At 42.3% G+C, this 16,096-nt stretch overlaps 2 protein-coding genes and 1 long non-coding RNA gene across 4 annotated transcripts in view; 2 read left to right on the top strand and 1 right to left on the bottom strand.

Annotated features, from left to right (window-relative positions):
* irak4 (interleukin-1 receptor-associated kinase 4) overlaps positions 1 to 16,096 on the top strand; it is a 273,859-nt gene that overhangs the window by 156,211 nt on the left and 101,552 nt on the right. The gene's annotated exons all lie outside the window — the stretch shown is intronic.
* The window catches only part of tmem117 (transmembrane protein 117), a 124,391-nt gene that overhangs the window by 77,913 nt on the left and 30,382 nt on the right, over positions 1 to 16,096 (top strand). For both annotated transcript variants that reach the window (XM_084060287.1, XM_084060288.1), the window contains exon 4: positions 11,850 to 11,949. In XM_084060287.1, coding sequence (XP_083916413.1) covers positions 11,850 to 11,949 — 100 coding nt within the window. The remainder of the gene's footprint in view (positions 1 to 11,849; positions 11,950 to 16,096) is intronic.
* Positions 1 to 16,096, bottom strand: part of LOC311047551 — a 137,777-nt gene that overhangs the window by 105,049 nt on the left and 16,632 nt on the right. The gene's annotated exons all lie outside the window — the stretch shown is intronic.

Raw genomic sequence — 16,096 nt, 5'->3', positions numbered from 1 at the left:
ATGTAGCTGTTTATGCGTGACAATGAAAATGGACAGCTGGATTTATGTGGTGTTTGGAGAAGGAGACTTCATTTTGAAGCCCATTGTTATAATGGAAAACTAATGGTTCGGGTGGGGGGGGGGGGGGGGGGGGGGTGATAGAGTAATGTCTGGGACACACTCAGCCTGACTGCCAAAGTCTGTCCCGCAGCGCTCATGAGCCAGGGCACTGATAAGGGCCCCACACACACTCAGTCAGTTCAATACATTGAATGGTGGAAAGTTAACTAAGTACATTTCGTTGCTGTCGGGCAGAAACCTATTATCTCCATATTTAAAATGGATGTTTTTTCCCCCGTAAATTAACGCCCTACTTGATCACACTACAGTGTCACACAAAGGCCTCAAAAGTAGCAGATCTGCAAGCTCGAAACGCGGCGCCAAACGACGCGCTTTGAGCTCGTCGATCTGCTACTTTTGATGTTTTTTCATTTGAATCCTGAAAAGTAACAGTTTGGGACAAGGTTTCCACCCGACAGAGACGATTTACTCAAGTACTGTAGTAGTTACAATTTACTTTACTTGAGTATTTCCGATACTTTATACTTCTATTCCACTACACCTCAGAGGCAAACTGAGGCAACGTGTTTCTCCTCTACAATTATTTTAAAACAGCATTATTACGTTGTAGGTTAAATTATTATTACAAGACATACATTAACCAAATAAGCCCTATTTCATACTCCGTCTATTAATACATAGCTGATCTGCAACGCATTGCGAGCTTGTAGATCTGCTATTTTCAACAACAAAAAAACTGAAAATGAGTAATATTACTTTTGGTACTTTAAGTATGTTGGTGTCTTTTACTCAAGTACACTTTTGAATACTGGACATTTTACTTGTGAACAAAGTATTTCTCCATTGTGGTATTGCTACTTTTACTTAAAGGAGTAGTTCACCCAACAAATGTTATATACAAACTAAAATAAATCCATGTATTCAAGGCTTCATGGGGTGTGCAATTGATAAAAAATAATGACTTTTTTGGGTGAACTCCTCCTTTAAGAAAACAATCGGAGTAGCCTATTTCTTCCACCACTGGGCAGTGGTGTAACGTAACTAACTCAAGTATTGTACTTAAGTACAATTTTGAGGTACATTTACTTTACTGGAGTATTTCCAATTGTCTATACTTTTACTTCTACTCCACTACAACATCCAATCTCCACTACCAATACTTCTGTACTTTTACTCAAGTCAATATTGAATTCCAGACTTGAACTTGTAACAGAGTACTTCTTCTACATTGCAGTATTGATACTTTTACTTAAGTAAAACATTTTGAGTACTTTTCCCACCACTGCCACTGGGTTATTGTTTCTGCAACCGGGGCCAAAAGAATTGAGACAGAGTTTTTTAGTTGCCTGGGGAGACGGTGTAGTGATAGCGCAGTGGGCTCATGGTGACAGCTTTATGCCCTGTGGTAACTACCGCTGCTCAGCACCACGTACTGTAAATACGTTGTTAGGCTGTGTAGCGGCCGGAGGGGAGACAGCCAATGCATCTCAATGCGCAGGGAAGGCAGCCAAGGACCCCAAATATAATGAAACTGGCCTTTAAAGGGCAGGAGGGGTCATCCCGGAGGGCCCGCCGCCACTAAATCACTAGCTGTCTTAACCCTTTAAGGCCGGGAAGGGAACACATGTGTGTCATTTTAAGATTTGTTTGGCTATTCAAAAATAGCAGATATACAAGCTCATAGCGCGGCACCGAGTGCCCCGCTATGAGCTTGTAGATCTGCTATTTTTAGAAAAATCCTGAAAATTTGTGCAAATCTTTATACATTTTTAACTCAAATCTTTGCTTCTGGGGGTCCCTGGTAAAAAATATTTTTAGATGGGAGGGGGTCCGCGGTCAAATACATATTATTCTGGGGGCCCTTGACAAGTTTGAAAACCATTGATAATATAGCAACATAAGTTAAAAAAACAAAAACAAAATTCAAACTTTCGGAAAAAAAGTACTTAGAAGACATTTGTAAAATCCCCAGAAGCAAAGATTTGAGTTAAAAACTTTCACTTTTAAAAAGTATATATATATTCAAACTAAAGATTTGCACACATTTTCACGATTTTTCTAAAAAATAGCAGATCTACAAGCTCATAGCGTGGCACTCGGTGCCGCACTATGAGCTTGTATATCTGCTGTTTTTGAATAGCCAAAGAAATCTTAAAATGACACAGATGCGTTCCCGGTCTTAAAGGGTTAACAGGGCAAACAAACGATAAAAGCAAGAGTATGAAAGCGAATACGTAGGTGTGGAGTGGACAGTCAAGAGATGAAAAGGTTCTAGTAGCGATGGGGCGATATAGTATTGGCAGAATCAAACATTTTCTTTCAGGGAATACCTTGATATATCGAACATGTGCTTTCAGAAGAAAATTACAACAGGGCTGCATGATATTAGGAAAACACGCGATGTGCGATAACATTGTTGAATATTGTGATGACTATATGACTTGAGAACGTATTATTTTAACTGATCTGGGCTTTATGGAGTGAAATCAGTCTGGTACTCAGGCTATCTCTGTGTTGTTTTCTGTCCGTTTCCTATCTCGGTTTTATATATGGACCTAGTGTGTCTGAAATACATTTTATCTACCTATCTATATTCATTAGGATCGGGATTTGTAATGCGCCCCCCCAACCAGTTATTATTACATTGGCTCGGGGCGCAGTCTGTAGTAGAGAAAAGAAAGAGACAAGGGAAAAACATAGGACAAGACAAATAATACTAGACTAGGACAGTATTGCTTTTGCGATATGTATATTAATTTATGCATGTTGACATTACACGCAAGAAAACATTGAGAAGTAGAGGCATTTCGTCCATTTGACTCGGCTGCAACAGTCTTAAGTTAAGACCTGCAGCCTGCAAGAGATGCAGCCTTTAAGACCAGGAAACGTCAACATCTAAGCTACAGTACATCACAATATTACGTTAACCAAAATCCCATGCGGTATCTAGTCTCATATCATGATAGCGATCTAATCAGTATATCCGTTTACATACTTCCCACACCCAAACTTTCTGATGAACAATAAGGCCATCACACTCTTAGCACTAGCACTTACAACAACAATAACATAACAAATGACACTGATCATACCCTGTATCGCTACTTCCAACTCATGCCATCTGGACGAAGATACAGAACCTTGAAGTGGGAAAGGTTCGTTTTAGCAGGAGTTTTATTCCCTTAGCCATTGCGCCATTAAAGGGATAGTTCACCCCCAAAATGACATTTTTTCAATCGATTAGTCACCCCATGGAGACTTGAATTCATGGTTATCTTTTAGTCCAAACAAGGAGGAGACAAAAACAAAAGAATATCAATGATTTCAAGTCTCAAATCTTTGAAAGAAAGTCATTTTTTGGGTGAACTAGTCCCTTTAAACAAACTGCCTCGCGGTTTTCTGTGTGTAGTAGGGACCTCATGTATTGTCTTGGTGTTGTGTTGTGTGATAAGTTGTTTTGTGCCATATGGTTATGTGGTTATGTGCTTCACAGACTGTGAAGACTTAAAGGAGGAGTTCACCCCAAAAATGACTTATTTTCTATCAATTGCACACCCTATGAAGCCTTGAATCCATGGATTCTTTTTTGTTTTTGTCGCATTCCTAAGCTAATAATTGGATTCCCGTCTCCTACCGGCTAATGTATCTGGTAGGAGACACAAAGTAGATTATTTGTGTCTCCTACCGGAAAGACACACGGTCATCAAATTATTGTTTTAGGAATGCCACAAAAACAAAAATAAATCCATGAAATCAAGGCTTCATGGGGTGTGTAATTGATAGAAAATAAGTCATTGTTTGGGTGAACTCCTCCTTTAATATCCCTTTGGGGACAATAAAGACTATTATTATTATTTCTATTATTAGGACCACAATGTAAACAAAGTCACCTGGACTTTTTTGTGTTATCCTTTTAGCCTAAATGTCTTACTGTACCTCTGTTTACTGTCTAATAAAATAAAATTCAATCAATCAAAAAATCGCCCAGCTCTAACTGTGGCTTGGAGGTAGTTGATGACTAACCAGGCAAAGAGAAATCTCGCTCAGCACACTGTGTTAGAATCCTAATTAACAGCAACTCCCACGTGCCCTGAAACCACATCAAAGTTTGTTACTTTGATCAAATAAAATTGCGCTTTAAGTCATTTTAAAAATGGATGACTGGGTATCGTGTGTAGTGCTCGATTCATATAGCAACGTGTGACATTGCAAAAAAGGATTAATTGGCAATCTCACGCAGTGTGAATTATTGAATCAAGAGGTCAAGTACAGACTAGAGGATGGTTCTCGCACTGATTGACGTAAACGTCTATTTCATTGGGATATCTGGAGCCAGGGTTGCCAGATCTGCTTATTATAATTTCCCCGCAAGATTTTATGTGAAAATCGACGCGTTGTGAGCTTGTAGATCGGCTATTTTCAAATAGCTGATGTAAATGTTAAAGTTCTCATGTGGCCCATAGTCGCTTCTTTTGGGCTGGTTTTCCTAGACTTGGGTGCTTGTTTCTCTCACATAATCTGGCAACACTGTCTGGAGCATGAGGCCCACTTGAACATCTCGAAAAGCGTTTGCGGTCCACCCATCTGGTCCACTTTGTCAGGTTGGGAAACGCTGTTCTATTGCATAGAAACGACAACAGAAAACGATAGCGCGTCTGCATTGTTTTGTTTTTCCATTTAATCCATTAAGACCGGGAACGCATCTGTGTCATTTTAAGATTTCTTTGGCTATTCAAAAAATGGCAGATCTACAAGCTCATACTTGTAGATCTGCTATTTTTTGAAAAATCGTGGAAGATTTGTGCAAATCTTTGAATAGATATATAATTGTTTTAAACATTTTTAACGATCTGTGCTTCTGGGGGTCCCTGGAACAACATATTTTGAGATGGGGGTCCACGGCCAAATACATATCATTTTGGCGGTCCTTGACATGGAAAAAGTTGGAGCACCACTGATATAGCAACATACAGTTAGGATTTAGAAAACATTTTTAGATATGTATTTCGCCTGCGGACCCACATCTCAAAATGTTTTGTTCCAGGGACCCCCCCCCCACCCCACCCCCCAGAAGCAAAGATTTGAGTTACAAATATTTGCTTAGAAAATATATTCAAAGATTTGCACAAATGATGAGCTTGACCTTGTATATCTGCTACTTTTTTAATAGCCAAAGAAATCTAAAATGACACAGATGCGTTCCCGGATTTAATGGGTTAATTCAGTTGTCAACATATGATATGTTTTGATCTTCACTTGCTTCGTCAGATCAAAATCGTACGCCGGTTAACATCAACCCAATGTGAAAGTCCAGGCTCTAAAAAAAGAAAAAACCCAACCTAATTTTATTCAGTGAATTTGACAGAACAAGACTTTGAAGGTCATTGAAAGAGAGCGGCTTGAAATTTTTATGACTGTCCGAGCGTGCAGACCCCGATAACACTCTCCGCGGAGGGTTGTCCGAGCTGGCACGGCACACGGCTGGCGCTGCTGGCATCCATGCCGAGCCGCGCTGTGCCGGCCGGGGCCGCCGCGGAGGGGCTCAGCGGCGCCCGAGCCACAGGAGCCATTTTGGGTCAGATTATTCATGGTGCTGCTACTGTACCGGCGCGTTGCACCGCTTCTGGATTCTCTCATTAGGTCATACAGCTCCAAAGGCCATTAAATTTTCAAGCCAGCATGAATAAGTCATAGTATACTGCCTCTGATCATGCAGAGCAAAGAGTCCCCAAACTCATCATAGTTGCTCCGCAGAGAAAAAGGCAAAAAGCCCAACTCCAAACCTATATACCCCTCTTTAAAACAAGGGATAACACATTTGCCCAATTAGACATGTCTGGAGGTATAGGGGTTGAACTGATGGCTGCGGGTTGTTTGTTGGATTTCGTTGCTGTTGAACAGAAACCTGGTATCTCTGTGTTTCTTCTTTTTATGTACTTCCATAAATTAACGCCCTACTTTGTCGTACAACAGTGCCCCGCAAAATTGCCGAATAGCCGATCTACCAGCTCACAGCGCATTGCATCGCGACGCATTGCGAGCTTGTGTGTTTTAATCCCGTCTGTGGCCGAACGCCTTTTTGTCCCCCTCGTTTACTTCCTGTTTACATTGAGTGTAATTCCGGTTTTCACCGGATGCGCCCCATCACTACCTCACTAGGAATACAGGGAACTTCCGACATAATCCGTCACAGACGGGATTAAAACACTTCTTTATTAAAAAAAATACGGACTAATACATTGCACAAAGACTACGGACCTTATATATATATTTTTTTTTTACATGTTCTGAGAAATACAGGCTTTACTGGTGAAATTCGAGGGCGCACTGGGGGGTGGTCGCTAAGACTCGTAGATATAAAAATGTCAAAATCGATAAAATACATCTACAGTACGATAGTCTTGATCTAAGGCTTCTATTTCCTTAAAAGTAACAGTTTTGGACATACAAGGTTTCCGCCCGGCGACAGCAACGATTTAAAGGCATAGTGTGTCGTGCCAGACAGCATTTTTCTCCACAAGTATCGATTAGAGTTTTTTTCTTTGCTGCGGGTAAACGACTCCCAGCGGGAATCTCCTTGGTAACTGGAGCTGCGCCAAGTCAGTGAATGTCTAACTGACTTAAGACATTCGATCCGGGAACGCATCTGTGTCATTTTAAATGTCTTTGGCTATTCAAAAACTTAAATGTCTTTGGCTATTTTTGTAAAATCATGAACATGTGTGCAAATCTTTGAATATATATTTTATAAAGCAAACATTTGGAACTCAAATCTTTGCTTCTGGGGGGTCCCTGGAACAAAATATTTTGAGATGGGGGTCTGGCGCCAAATACATATCATTTTGGGAGTCCTTGACATGAAAGTTTGAGAACCACTGATATATATAGCAGCTAAGAGTGCTATATAGCATATAGCACTCTGTGCCGCACTATTAGCTTGTAGATTTGCTATTTTTCAATAGCCAATATATAAAATAATGGTTTAAGTGGTTACACAGTTGCGTTCCCGGTCTTAATGGGTTAATGCACGTATAAATCGCCATTCCAATCAAGGCCGTTTTTATTTGCGGTGCTCAGAGTTAAGGCAATAAGTCACCTGCGCTACCTCTACGCTTTCGTTAATGAAGCCCTGTCAGAAGATATTTAATGAACGCTGCTTTGATGATGTATGATTTATAATGTCTATAATGTCCTCTCTCCACTATGTGGAAGAGCGCTTTACACAGTTCCAGTACACAGTTAGAGTTGGGCAATTAACCGAAAATATATGGAAACCGATATTTAGAACCAATAAACGACTTAATCGAGAAGCAAGTTAAAACATTTTTTTCTTATATCAAGGAATTGACATATCTAATAGATTTTTAAAATAAACTAAATTGATTAACCACTTTACCCTGTATTCTACTTTGTTGTACAATATTGGCGTACAAAAATAGTGAAAATAGCTCACAACACGTCACGCTGCAACGTGTTGTGAGCTTGTAGATCTGCCATTTTCTCAATATATATATATTTTTTATCATATATCAGTCATTAGTCGTAATCGAGGCACAAGTTTGAATAATCCTGATATTCATTTTAAGTCATATCGCCCCCGGTCCTAGCACACAGACACAACAAAGCAGTTGGCATTTTGTGCGGTTAAATTGCTTTTAACTCATCCAGAGTGTTCTAGATCGTCCTCGAAAATCTATTATGTTTCCTCTGTTGCGAACTAATAAGCCCATGTAAAAAACATGAGGGTCCATTAGCATGAATTAAAGATGAACACCTATTATTACAGCGGGGATATGTTAACCAAGGAGAAAGGGATCATCCTCCGCTGGTTCTGTCTGGTCTTGTCAGTCTGATTTACAAAGACTTTGTGGCTTTGTAACCACACAGAGTGACCGGCAGTAAACTATTACTCCCTCTGGACAATCAGGTTTATGAGACCAGAGCTTAACACATTGACCGCCAGAGGTTAATCTCATAATGTACTCACCAGTGCCAACGTTTTTTTTTGTTGCTTTTTGTTTTTTTCACGTAGCCATAGACCTTGTTAAAATCCGTAAGATTGAGATCTGCACTGTTTGTATACATCGCGGACATCTGCCTGGTTCGAGCAGTGAAGACCACGTGTCAAACGGTGCCTCCATGTTGTAGTTAGAACGGTTTATGTTAAACAGTGATCACAGAGGAGAAAAAACTACAAGGAGAAAATGGGGTTTGAGTTTCGTCATTAGAACGAGGGCCGACGGGATCGGCAAAACCGGATCCCGAATAATTCTGTTTCCGGTGGTGTTACAATGAAATGTGCCGTATCGAAAATAGTTTTTTTTTTTTTTTTTTTTAAGGAAAAAGCACCACAGACCGTAGGGCTACGGTCTCGGCGCTTAACAGTTGGATTTAATGGACCGTAGGACTACGTTCTTGGCGGTTAATATGTTAAAGGGATATTTCACTTTAAAAACAAATTGGGTAATTTTATCATCTACTCAGGCTTTTGTGTGCCCCCTAGACAGTTTTTAAGTTGCTTGATTCAGTATTTAGATATTTGATATTCATTTTATCAGACACGCCCCCAAACCCATTAAAACTTCAAACACCCGTCCTTGGTTCTGGTGACTCATCCTGCCCTCCTAATACGTGAGGGGGCCGTGTTTTTTCGATAACTTTTTTCATTTTTTTTTAAATGAATTAAAACACGGTTTCTTCACACATTAGAAGGACAATATCAGTCACCAGAACCAAGGAGGGGTGTTTCCGATGAATCTAACATGGTTAAAATGGAGTTTGAAGTTACAATAGGTTTGTGTAGGAAGGTGTCTGATAAAATAATATCAAAAATCTAAATACTGAATCAAGCAACTTAAAAACTGTCCGGTGTGCTCACAAAAGTCTGAGTAGATGATAAAATGACCCAATTAAGAAAAAAGAAAAATATCCCTTAAAGATGAATAGAAGACTGTCCTCTCCCCACTGTCTGTCTGTGCAGAGGCATCCTGTGTGTTTGAACGTGTGATGTTTGTAATGTTGTTCGTTCTATTGCACTTTATTTAAAATTATAGTTTTTCTTGTGATCATGTTGTACTCAGGGCGTCCTTGAAAAAGAGAGCTTGCTCTCAACGGTCTTCCCTGAATAAATAAAGGTCAATACACACACACACACACACACACACACACACACACACACACACACACACACACACACACACACACACACACACACACACACACACACACACACACACACACACACACACACACACAGTAAATGTACATACACATTAGGGCATTAACAGAATAATCGAATATTCGAATATTCGACTATCAAACCGACTATTCGACTATCAAACCACTATTCGATTATTCGATAAAAAAAAAAAAAGTTTTTTTTTTTTTTTTTTTAGATTTTTTTTTTTTTTAGTGGCTTTTCTGCAGCAGACACGCAGCTGTGAGCTCTGGTGTGACGTCAACTCGCATTCCTTGAGTCCAGTCATCAATGTCATTGAAAAAAAAACAAAAAAAAAAACTTTTTATTTTTTTTATTTTTAATTTTTTTATTATTTTATTTTTTATAATCAAATCGATTAATCGAATATTCGAATACTTATAAGTCGAATAATTCGAATACTAAAAATCACTATTCGTGAATGCCCTAATACACATACAGTTACATGTAAACAGATACAGTATGTATGCGCACATGCTTGCTGTACAGTGCACACAAACACACATGGATAACATTTAGAAGTATGGAACCATGGACACAGCACCTTCAAGCAAGCCCCTCAAAGCATAGCTGTGACCGATCTATGACCACTGAACATACTCTGTGCTGAATCTGCTGATGTAGGGATTTAGACCCGAGCTGCGATCGAACTCCAGTCTCCCACTCGTCAAACCAACGCACAACCAACCATGCCAATAGAGCTGAGCCCTATTGGCAGAGTTGTTGTGGCCGGGTCATGTCTGGGGCACTGCACTAAGACCGATGTGTTATTCTCTTTGTTAGTATTGCTTCTATTCTTTATTACTTCTTTGTTTTTGAAGTAATCTCGCAATTAATCTTTGAAGCAATCTTCAGCCTCAAGGAACCAAAACCAAAGAATTTTACTCTAATGTACTCGAATATAAGATGTAACAATAACAATCCTAGTGAGTGAGTAGCCTAATAGGGTAGACCTAATAGAGTAGACCTCGCAATGCATACCACAAACAGATGAAGGCAAAAATCACTGCCAGGGGTTTTCTAAAACAGGCTGTAGCTTTTGCCAGCATTTTTAAGCATTCTGACTTATCTTTCAAGAACCACAGAATATTTATCTTATTCTCTAGTATGATCGATCCCCTGATGGCTGCTAATCACGGAGGGTAAATATAATGTCATTGCGACCTCCCGTTCGCTTGTTATACGCCGTTGAAAATAGCACGTCTCGCCAAAAATACATAGTAAAAACACAGGAGCCGACGCAGGCACCTAGGCTACAATGAAGCCTGACAGCGTGTCATGGGTTTGAGTCCCGTTCCCGACTGCCTTTGCTGCGTGCCATTTCCCATCTCCATCTCCCGTTTCCTGTCTTAACACACTTCACTTCACTATCAATAAAGACATTAAAAAAAGCCCAAAAATAAATCTTTTAAAAAAAAAGAAAAAAAACAGACAGTCCAAATTGGCATCAACATGGGCATGAATTTTTCACACCGTCCCGTTAGTGCCAATAGGAAAACCGTTTGGCTGGAAGGCTATAGAAAACGACCCGAGGAAAACAAAGACGAATGGTTATACCGTTGACTTCAAATGTGACCCTCTTGAGAGTGCAGCCAGCACGCTTAACCATCGCATCTATTATATTCATGAGAGTGTGACCTGGATGGAGGAGGGGGGGGTGGTGTACCGGGTAAGGATGAGCGCTCCACCTGCTCCACTCAACATCTAAAGACGTTGTGCTGCCAAGAGATCAAACAGGCCCCTTTGTTCTCCCAGGCTCCCAGTCCCGTAGAGGAGGCAACTGACCCACTTTTGCCTCCTCTCTACTGTGTTAATACCTGGAGAGACTGGTGGAGAGATGTACTGGTATGCCTGTGTGCGTGTGTGTGTGTGCGTGCACGTGCGTGTACAAGCGGGGGCCCGCATCCTGAAACTAAAACCCTCTCATCTCCATCCACTCCCGAGGAGATCCAGACATAACTGGGACTCCGAAGAATGCATGTCATTTTTTATCAAACACTACAAGCGAAGCACGATCGTTTGTATCTCCGTAATGACATGTGCTTTTAGTCGGGGGGGGGGCCCACGTTTTCGCTTAGCACAGCCGCATGTGCTTCTGCTCTATAACCAGAGGCTCTGCCAACTCCCTCGCGTTTGCGAGGGAAGAGACAGTCTCATTGTTTTGGCAATGCCGATTACAAATCACCTTGACACGGGGAGCAAATTTGCCAAATAAATGGACAAATTTACCAGACATTAGGAAGACAGATGAGAAGCAAATGAGAGCGAGTTTGTCGCTGCATGCGCGGATGCCGCGGCAGCGATGTAAATTGTTTACAGCCCTCAGGGCTTCTTGGCAGGTGGAGCCATCACACAGTGTTTTCACACACACACTGTGATATTGATTGACTCTGACAGCTAGCATCATGACACTGAGCAGTGGTGATCGCTTTCTCTCTTCCCTCCACTGACCTCTCTCCACCTCCTTAACTCACTGCCGTTCACTGCCTTCGCTGCCCTCATCAACTCTCTCTCTTTCTCTCTCTGTGTGTGTGTCTCTCTCTCTCTCTCTCTCTCTCTCTCCCTCTCTCAGGCCCCACATGGTGACAGAGTACATGGGCATCAGGAATGAGAGTTTCATGAAAATCGCTGCAGTGGGGACGTGGATGGGAGACTTCGTCACTGCTTGGATGGTGAGACTTCTACGGTTATATAGCTGACCCCGTTCCCCACCACCCTCCAAACTGTCTGTCAGGTGATCACAGATATGGGAGGACACTCGAACAAGACATTGCAAGATATTATCACGAGCCATCATCAGTAATTATTAGTAGCCAGGTTGCGTTTACCTTCAAGTCTAAATGCAAAGTCCACCTCTAATAGGACTAACCTCGCATCACCAGACTTTCCACCTCGGAGGAAAGCCTGGTATTTGTTATTAAATGGCCATGTGATCCGGTCTAGGCCACGCCTACTGAAAAAAAAGAAGGGAAAAAAACTGGTGTGGTGGGTTCTGGCTTTTCGGCACCGCTTTGTTTTGGTCCCCCTGTTAGAATTTAAATGCTAACTCGAGTATAACTACTAGTTTAGTCTCGCCAGGTTCCGGCCGCCTGACCGGATCAGAAACCCGAAAATGGTATTGATCCCAGGCTAAATACACCTGGGTGTAACAACAAGCAGATTTGTTTTTTCAGTGCTCCCAATTTCCCCCAGTACAACTAGAATGAAAAAAAAACACACACAAAAAAACACTTCATTTAAAGTGATCCCAGACAGGAGGCCCTTCACGCTTTCTTTACTCTTGTAAGTAGACCTCTGTTGTGATCAGGCAGCAAGCATCCGTTTTTTAAAATGAGTCCAATACGGAAGAGCCGTTTCCCCTGCAGTTCTCATTAACGGCAGATGTCACTATTTCCCCTCCTGCCGGCTGCAGAAAAACTAACGCTCCATTCAAGTGAATGAGGTTTTGAGAACAACTTTGAGAACCATTGCCCAAGTGAGGTGGTGGCTATAGCTATGCAGTTGAATTACAACTCTGTAAGCGCAAGCGCAAGCTCAGAGAACAAGATCATAGCCTACACGTTCTGAAGTTTACGAAGCACATAAAGATGGGATAGGAACAGGCACACAAGACAACATGATGGACCTGGACCGCTGGCGTAGCAGTCCAGGCACCTAGGCTCAATGTAGCCTGACAGTGCGCCGCGGGTTCGACTCCCGATCCCGTCGGCCTTTGCTGCATGTCACTCCCCATCTCGCTCTCCCCATTTCCTTTCAGCCTACTGTCCTATCAAATAAAGGCACAAAAGCCCCCCCCCCCCCAAAAAAAAAGACAACATGATGTTCTAATAAGCAGATGGGTTGTACTTCAACAGTGACTTCCCATATGCTTCAGCCTGCAGTTCCTTCTTAATTAATAAAGTAGTCATGAACACATCTCTATGTTTAGGCAGCTTAGGAGTGATTGAAGCAGAGTTATATAAGCGACCTGTACAGATACAGGGGCGGGGGGGGTCAAGCCCAATTTTGTCGTCACACCACAGGTTTACAGGTGCAAAGAAAGTGGGTGAAATTTGTTTTTGTGCAAGCTCCATCGTTCACAGTTTCTAGCAAAGAAAGGGAGAGCAAGGAGAAACAACACAGGATAGTTAACAGGTCAAAGGAAAAATCTAAAGATATGTACGTACATACTATATGCTGTACGCATAGCATAAAAGACAGCAGGTGTGTACACGAGGTTAGACATAAGGGGCGTAAAAAAAGTGGCAGCGTATCAGTATGCCCCCCCACAGTCTGTCTGAGGTCAGAGGCTACCTGTATATTAAACAATGCCAAGGACACTGACGCTGACAGATGGAACTGCAGGATAAAAACATTATTATACTCTTATTATACCCACACACAAGATGTAACAATAAACGAACCTTGAACCTAAAAAGCGATAACGCTATATCACCTCATAACTCTCATAAATAACACGGCCCAGAATAATACAAGTAGCACTCCCAAACTGATTCCATGCCCCTGCTGCCCAATAATACTCCAGAGCAGGGGTCTTCAACGTTTTCAGCCCAAGGACCCCCTAGCTGAGAGAGAGATGAAGCAGGGACCCCCTCTGTATTGAATAAAATTGAGTTTCAGATTAAACTTTTTTTGTGTACTTTTCTGCTCTTTTTTCCCTCTACACCTACACCTCTTTGCCAAAAAATAGCCGATCTACAAGCTCCCAACGCCTCGCAGCGCGAGGCGTTGGGAGCTTGTAGATCGGCTATTTTTTGGCTAAAGTTCTCTTCGAGTTGAGGAAAAAAATTATATACCACACAAAGATTTGGCGGACCCCCTGTAGTAATTATGAGGACCCCCTGGGGGTCCCGGACCCGCTGTTGAAGACCCCTGCTCCAGAGCATTGGTTCTCTAAGTGGGCTCTGGGAAAATTTGTTAATAAAATCGTCACAATCATTTTAACCACTTTAACCATAATTATTTTATACTTTGGCTATTGAAAAATAGCAGATATGCAATCTCATAGCCGCTTGAGAGCTGCTATTTTTTTTTTTAATTCTACACAAATCTTTGCTTCTGGGGGTCCCTGGCACAAAACATTTTCAGATGGGGGGGGTTACTGGAACAAAACATTTTTAGATGACGGGTCCGTGCCTCGTGGACAAATGCATATCATTTTGGGGGTCCTTCACATGAAAAAGTTAGAGAACCACTATTCCAGAGCGTTCACAGATATACCGTGGTGAGTCTAGTAGTGTGGGGGTCAGATGAAGCAAGCATTATATATGCAGTGAAGGGGGCGGAGCGGAGAGGTAACCTCTTCTCTTTGCACGGGGCCGCTTCATTTGTCAACATAAATGGAGGAGAGCTGTGGCCATGGAGGGGGGGGGGGTGATTTGCACATAGAGCAGCGCTTTTTAATGGTCCATTATTTATTCGGTATTTGAGCCACCACGGACCACCGTTTGTTTGATGAGATTTAGACTCTCAGACCCAAAAGAATAGAATCGTTTGTAGTCGCTGGATAAGATTTTGTCCACAATTCCATGCTGTATTGATGTTGGTACCATAGGAGAGATGAACGTTGATCAAAATAACAATTCTTCTACATTCTCTAATTGTGTAGACCATTGGTTCTCAAACGTTTTCATGTCAAGGACCATCAAATTGACACTTATTAGCCCGCGGACCCCCATTTGAAAAGATAAGCCAGGGACCCCAACAAGAGAAGGTTTTTATGGCTCTCTAGCAGTGATTCTCAACCATTTTAATTTCAAGGACCCCCAGTTTGACATGCATTAGGGCTACAGACCCCCATTTAATGGCATTTCTATCACTTGGACCGCAATTTATATTGTAAAATCTATGTCAATTTAACTCTGAGAGTGTACAAATACGGGTCCATTTGGTTCCATTTGTACACTCTCAGAGTTACAGACCCATAAGGGTCCATTTGGTGCCTAATCTATCATTTAGCTGGGGACCCCTGGAAGTCCCTCAAGGACCCCTGGGGGTCCCCGGACCCCACTTTGAGAACCAACGGTGTAGTATTCTTGTAAATTAAGTAATGCAGATGTTTAACAATAATTCAACTCTTGAGAGGGTCCATTTGGTTACCAACTCTCCATCATTTAGCTGGGGACCACCTGGAACCCCCCCAAGGACCACTGGTGGTCCCCGGACCACTGGTTGAGAACAGATACAAGATACCGTGGTGAGTCTAGTAGTGTGGGGGTCAGATGAAACAAGCGTATGCAAATAAGGGGGGCGGAGCGGAGCGGAGAGGTAACCTGTTCTCTTTGCAACGGGGGCCGCTTCATTTGTCAACATAAATGGAGGAGAGCTGTGGCCATGGGGGGAGTGGATTGCACATAAGAGGAAGAGGAGGAGGAGGAGGAGACGGAGGGCCCTGACACCAACCAGCACGCATGGTGCCGGTTTGGAGACAACTTGACAAGCTCCTTCACTGGCCCTGCATTAGTATTCTACAGTACACACACACACTGCAGAGAGAGAGGGAGGGAGGGGGAGGGAGAGGGGGGAGAGTGACGAGAGGGAAAGAGAAAGTAATGAGAGAGAGAGAGAAGGAGGTGAAGGAAGGCAGAGCGGAAATGTTGTCGGGATTGCGTGAAGGGAAAGTGGGGGGGGGGGCGAGGCGGAGAGCGACAAGGTGAAACACAGACAGGGACAGAAAAAGCGTGAGAGATATTCAGAGAGAGAGAGAGAGAGAGACAGACAGACAGACAGAGCGACAGACAAGAGAGTTAAGACACTGGGCAAGGCAAAGTGCTGATTCCATAAATTACATAGAAGTTTTCTTGTGTGAGTGGGGGGGGG

This window comes from Gymnoscopelus microlampas, assembly GCF_963454915.1.
Source record: "Gymnoscopelus microlampas genome assembly, chromosome: 6".
Lineage (NCBI taxonomy): Eukaryota > Metazoa > Chordata > Actinopteri > Myctophiformes > Myctophidae > Gymnoscopelus > Gymnoscopelus microlampas.
This window is presented reverse-complemented; position numbering and strand designations above follow the sequence as displayed.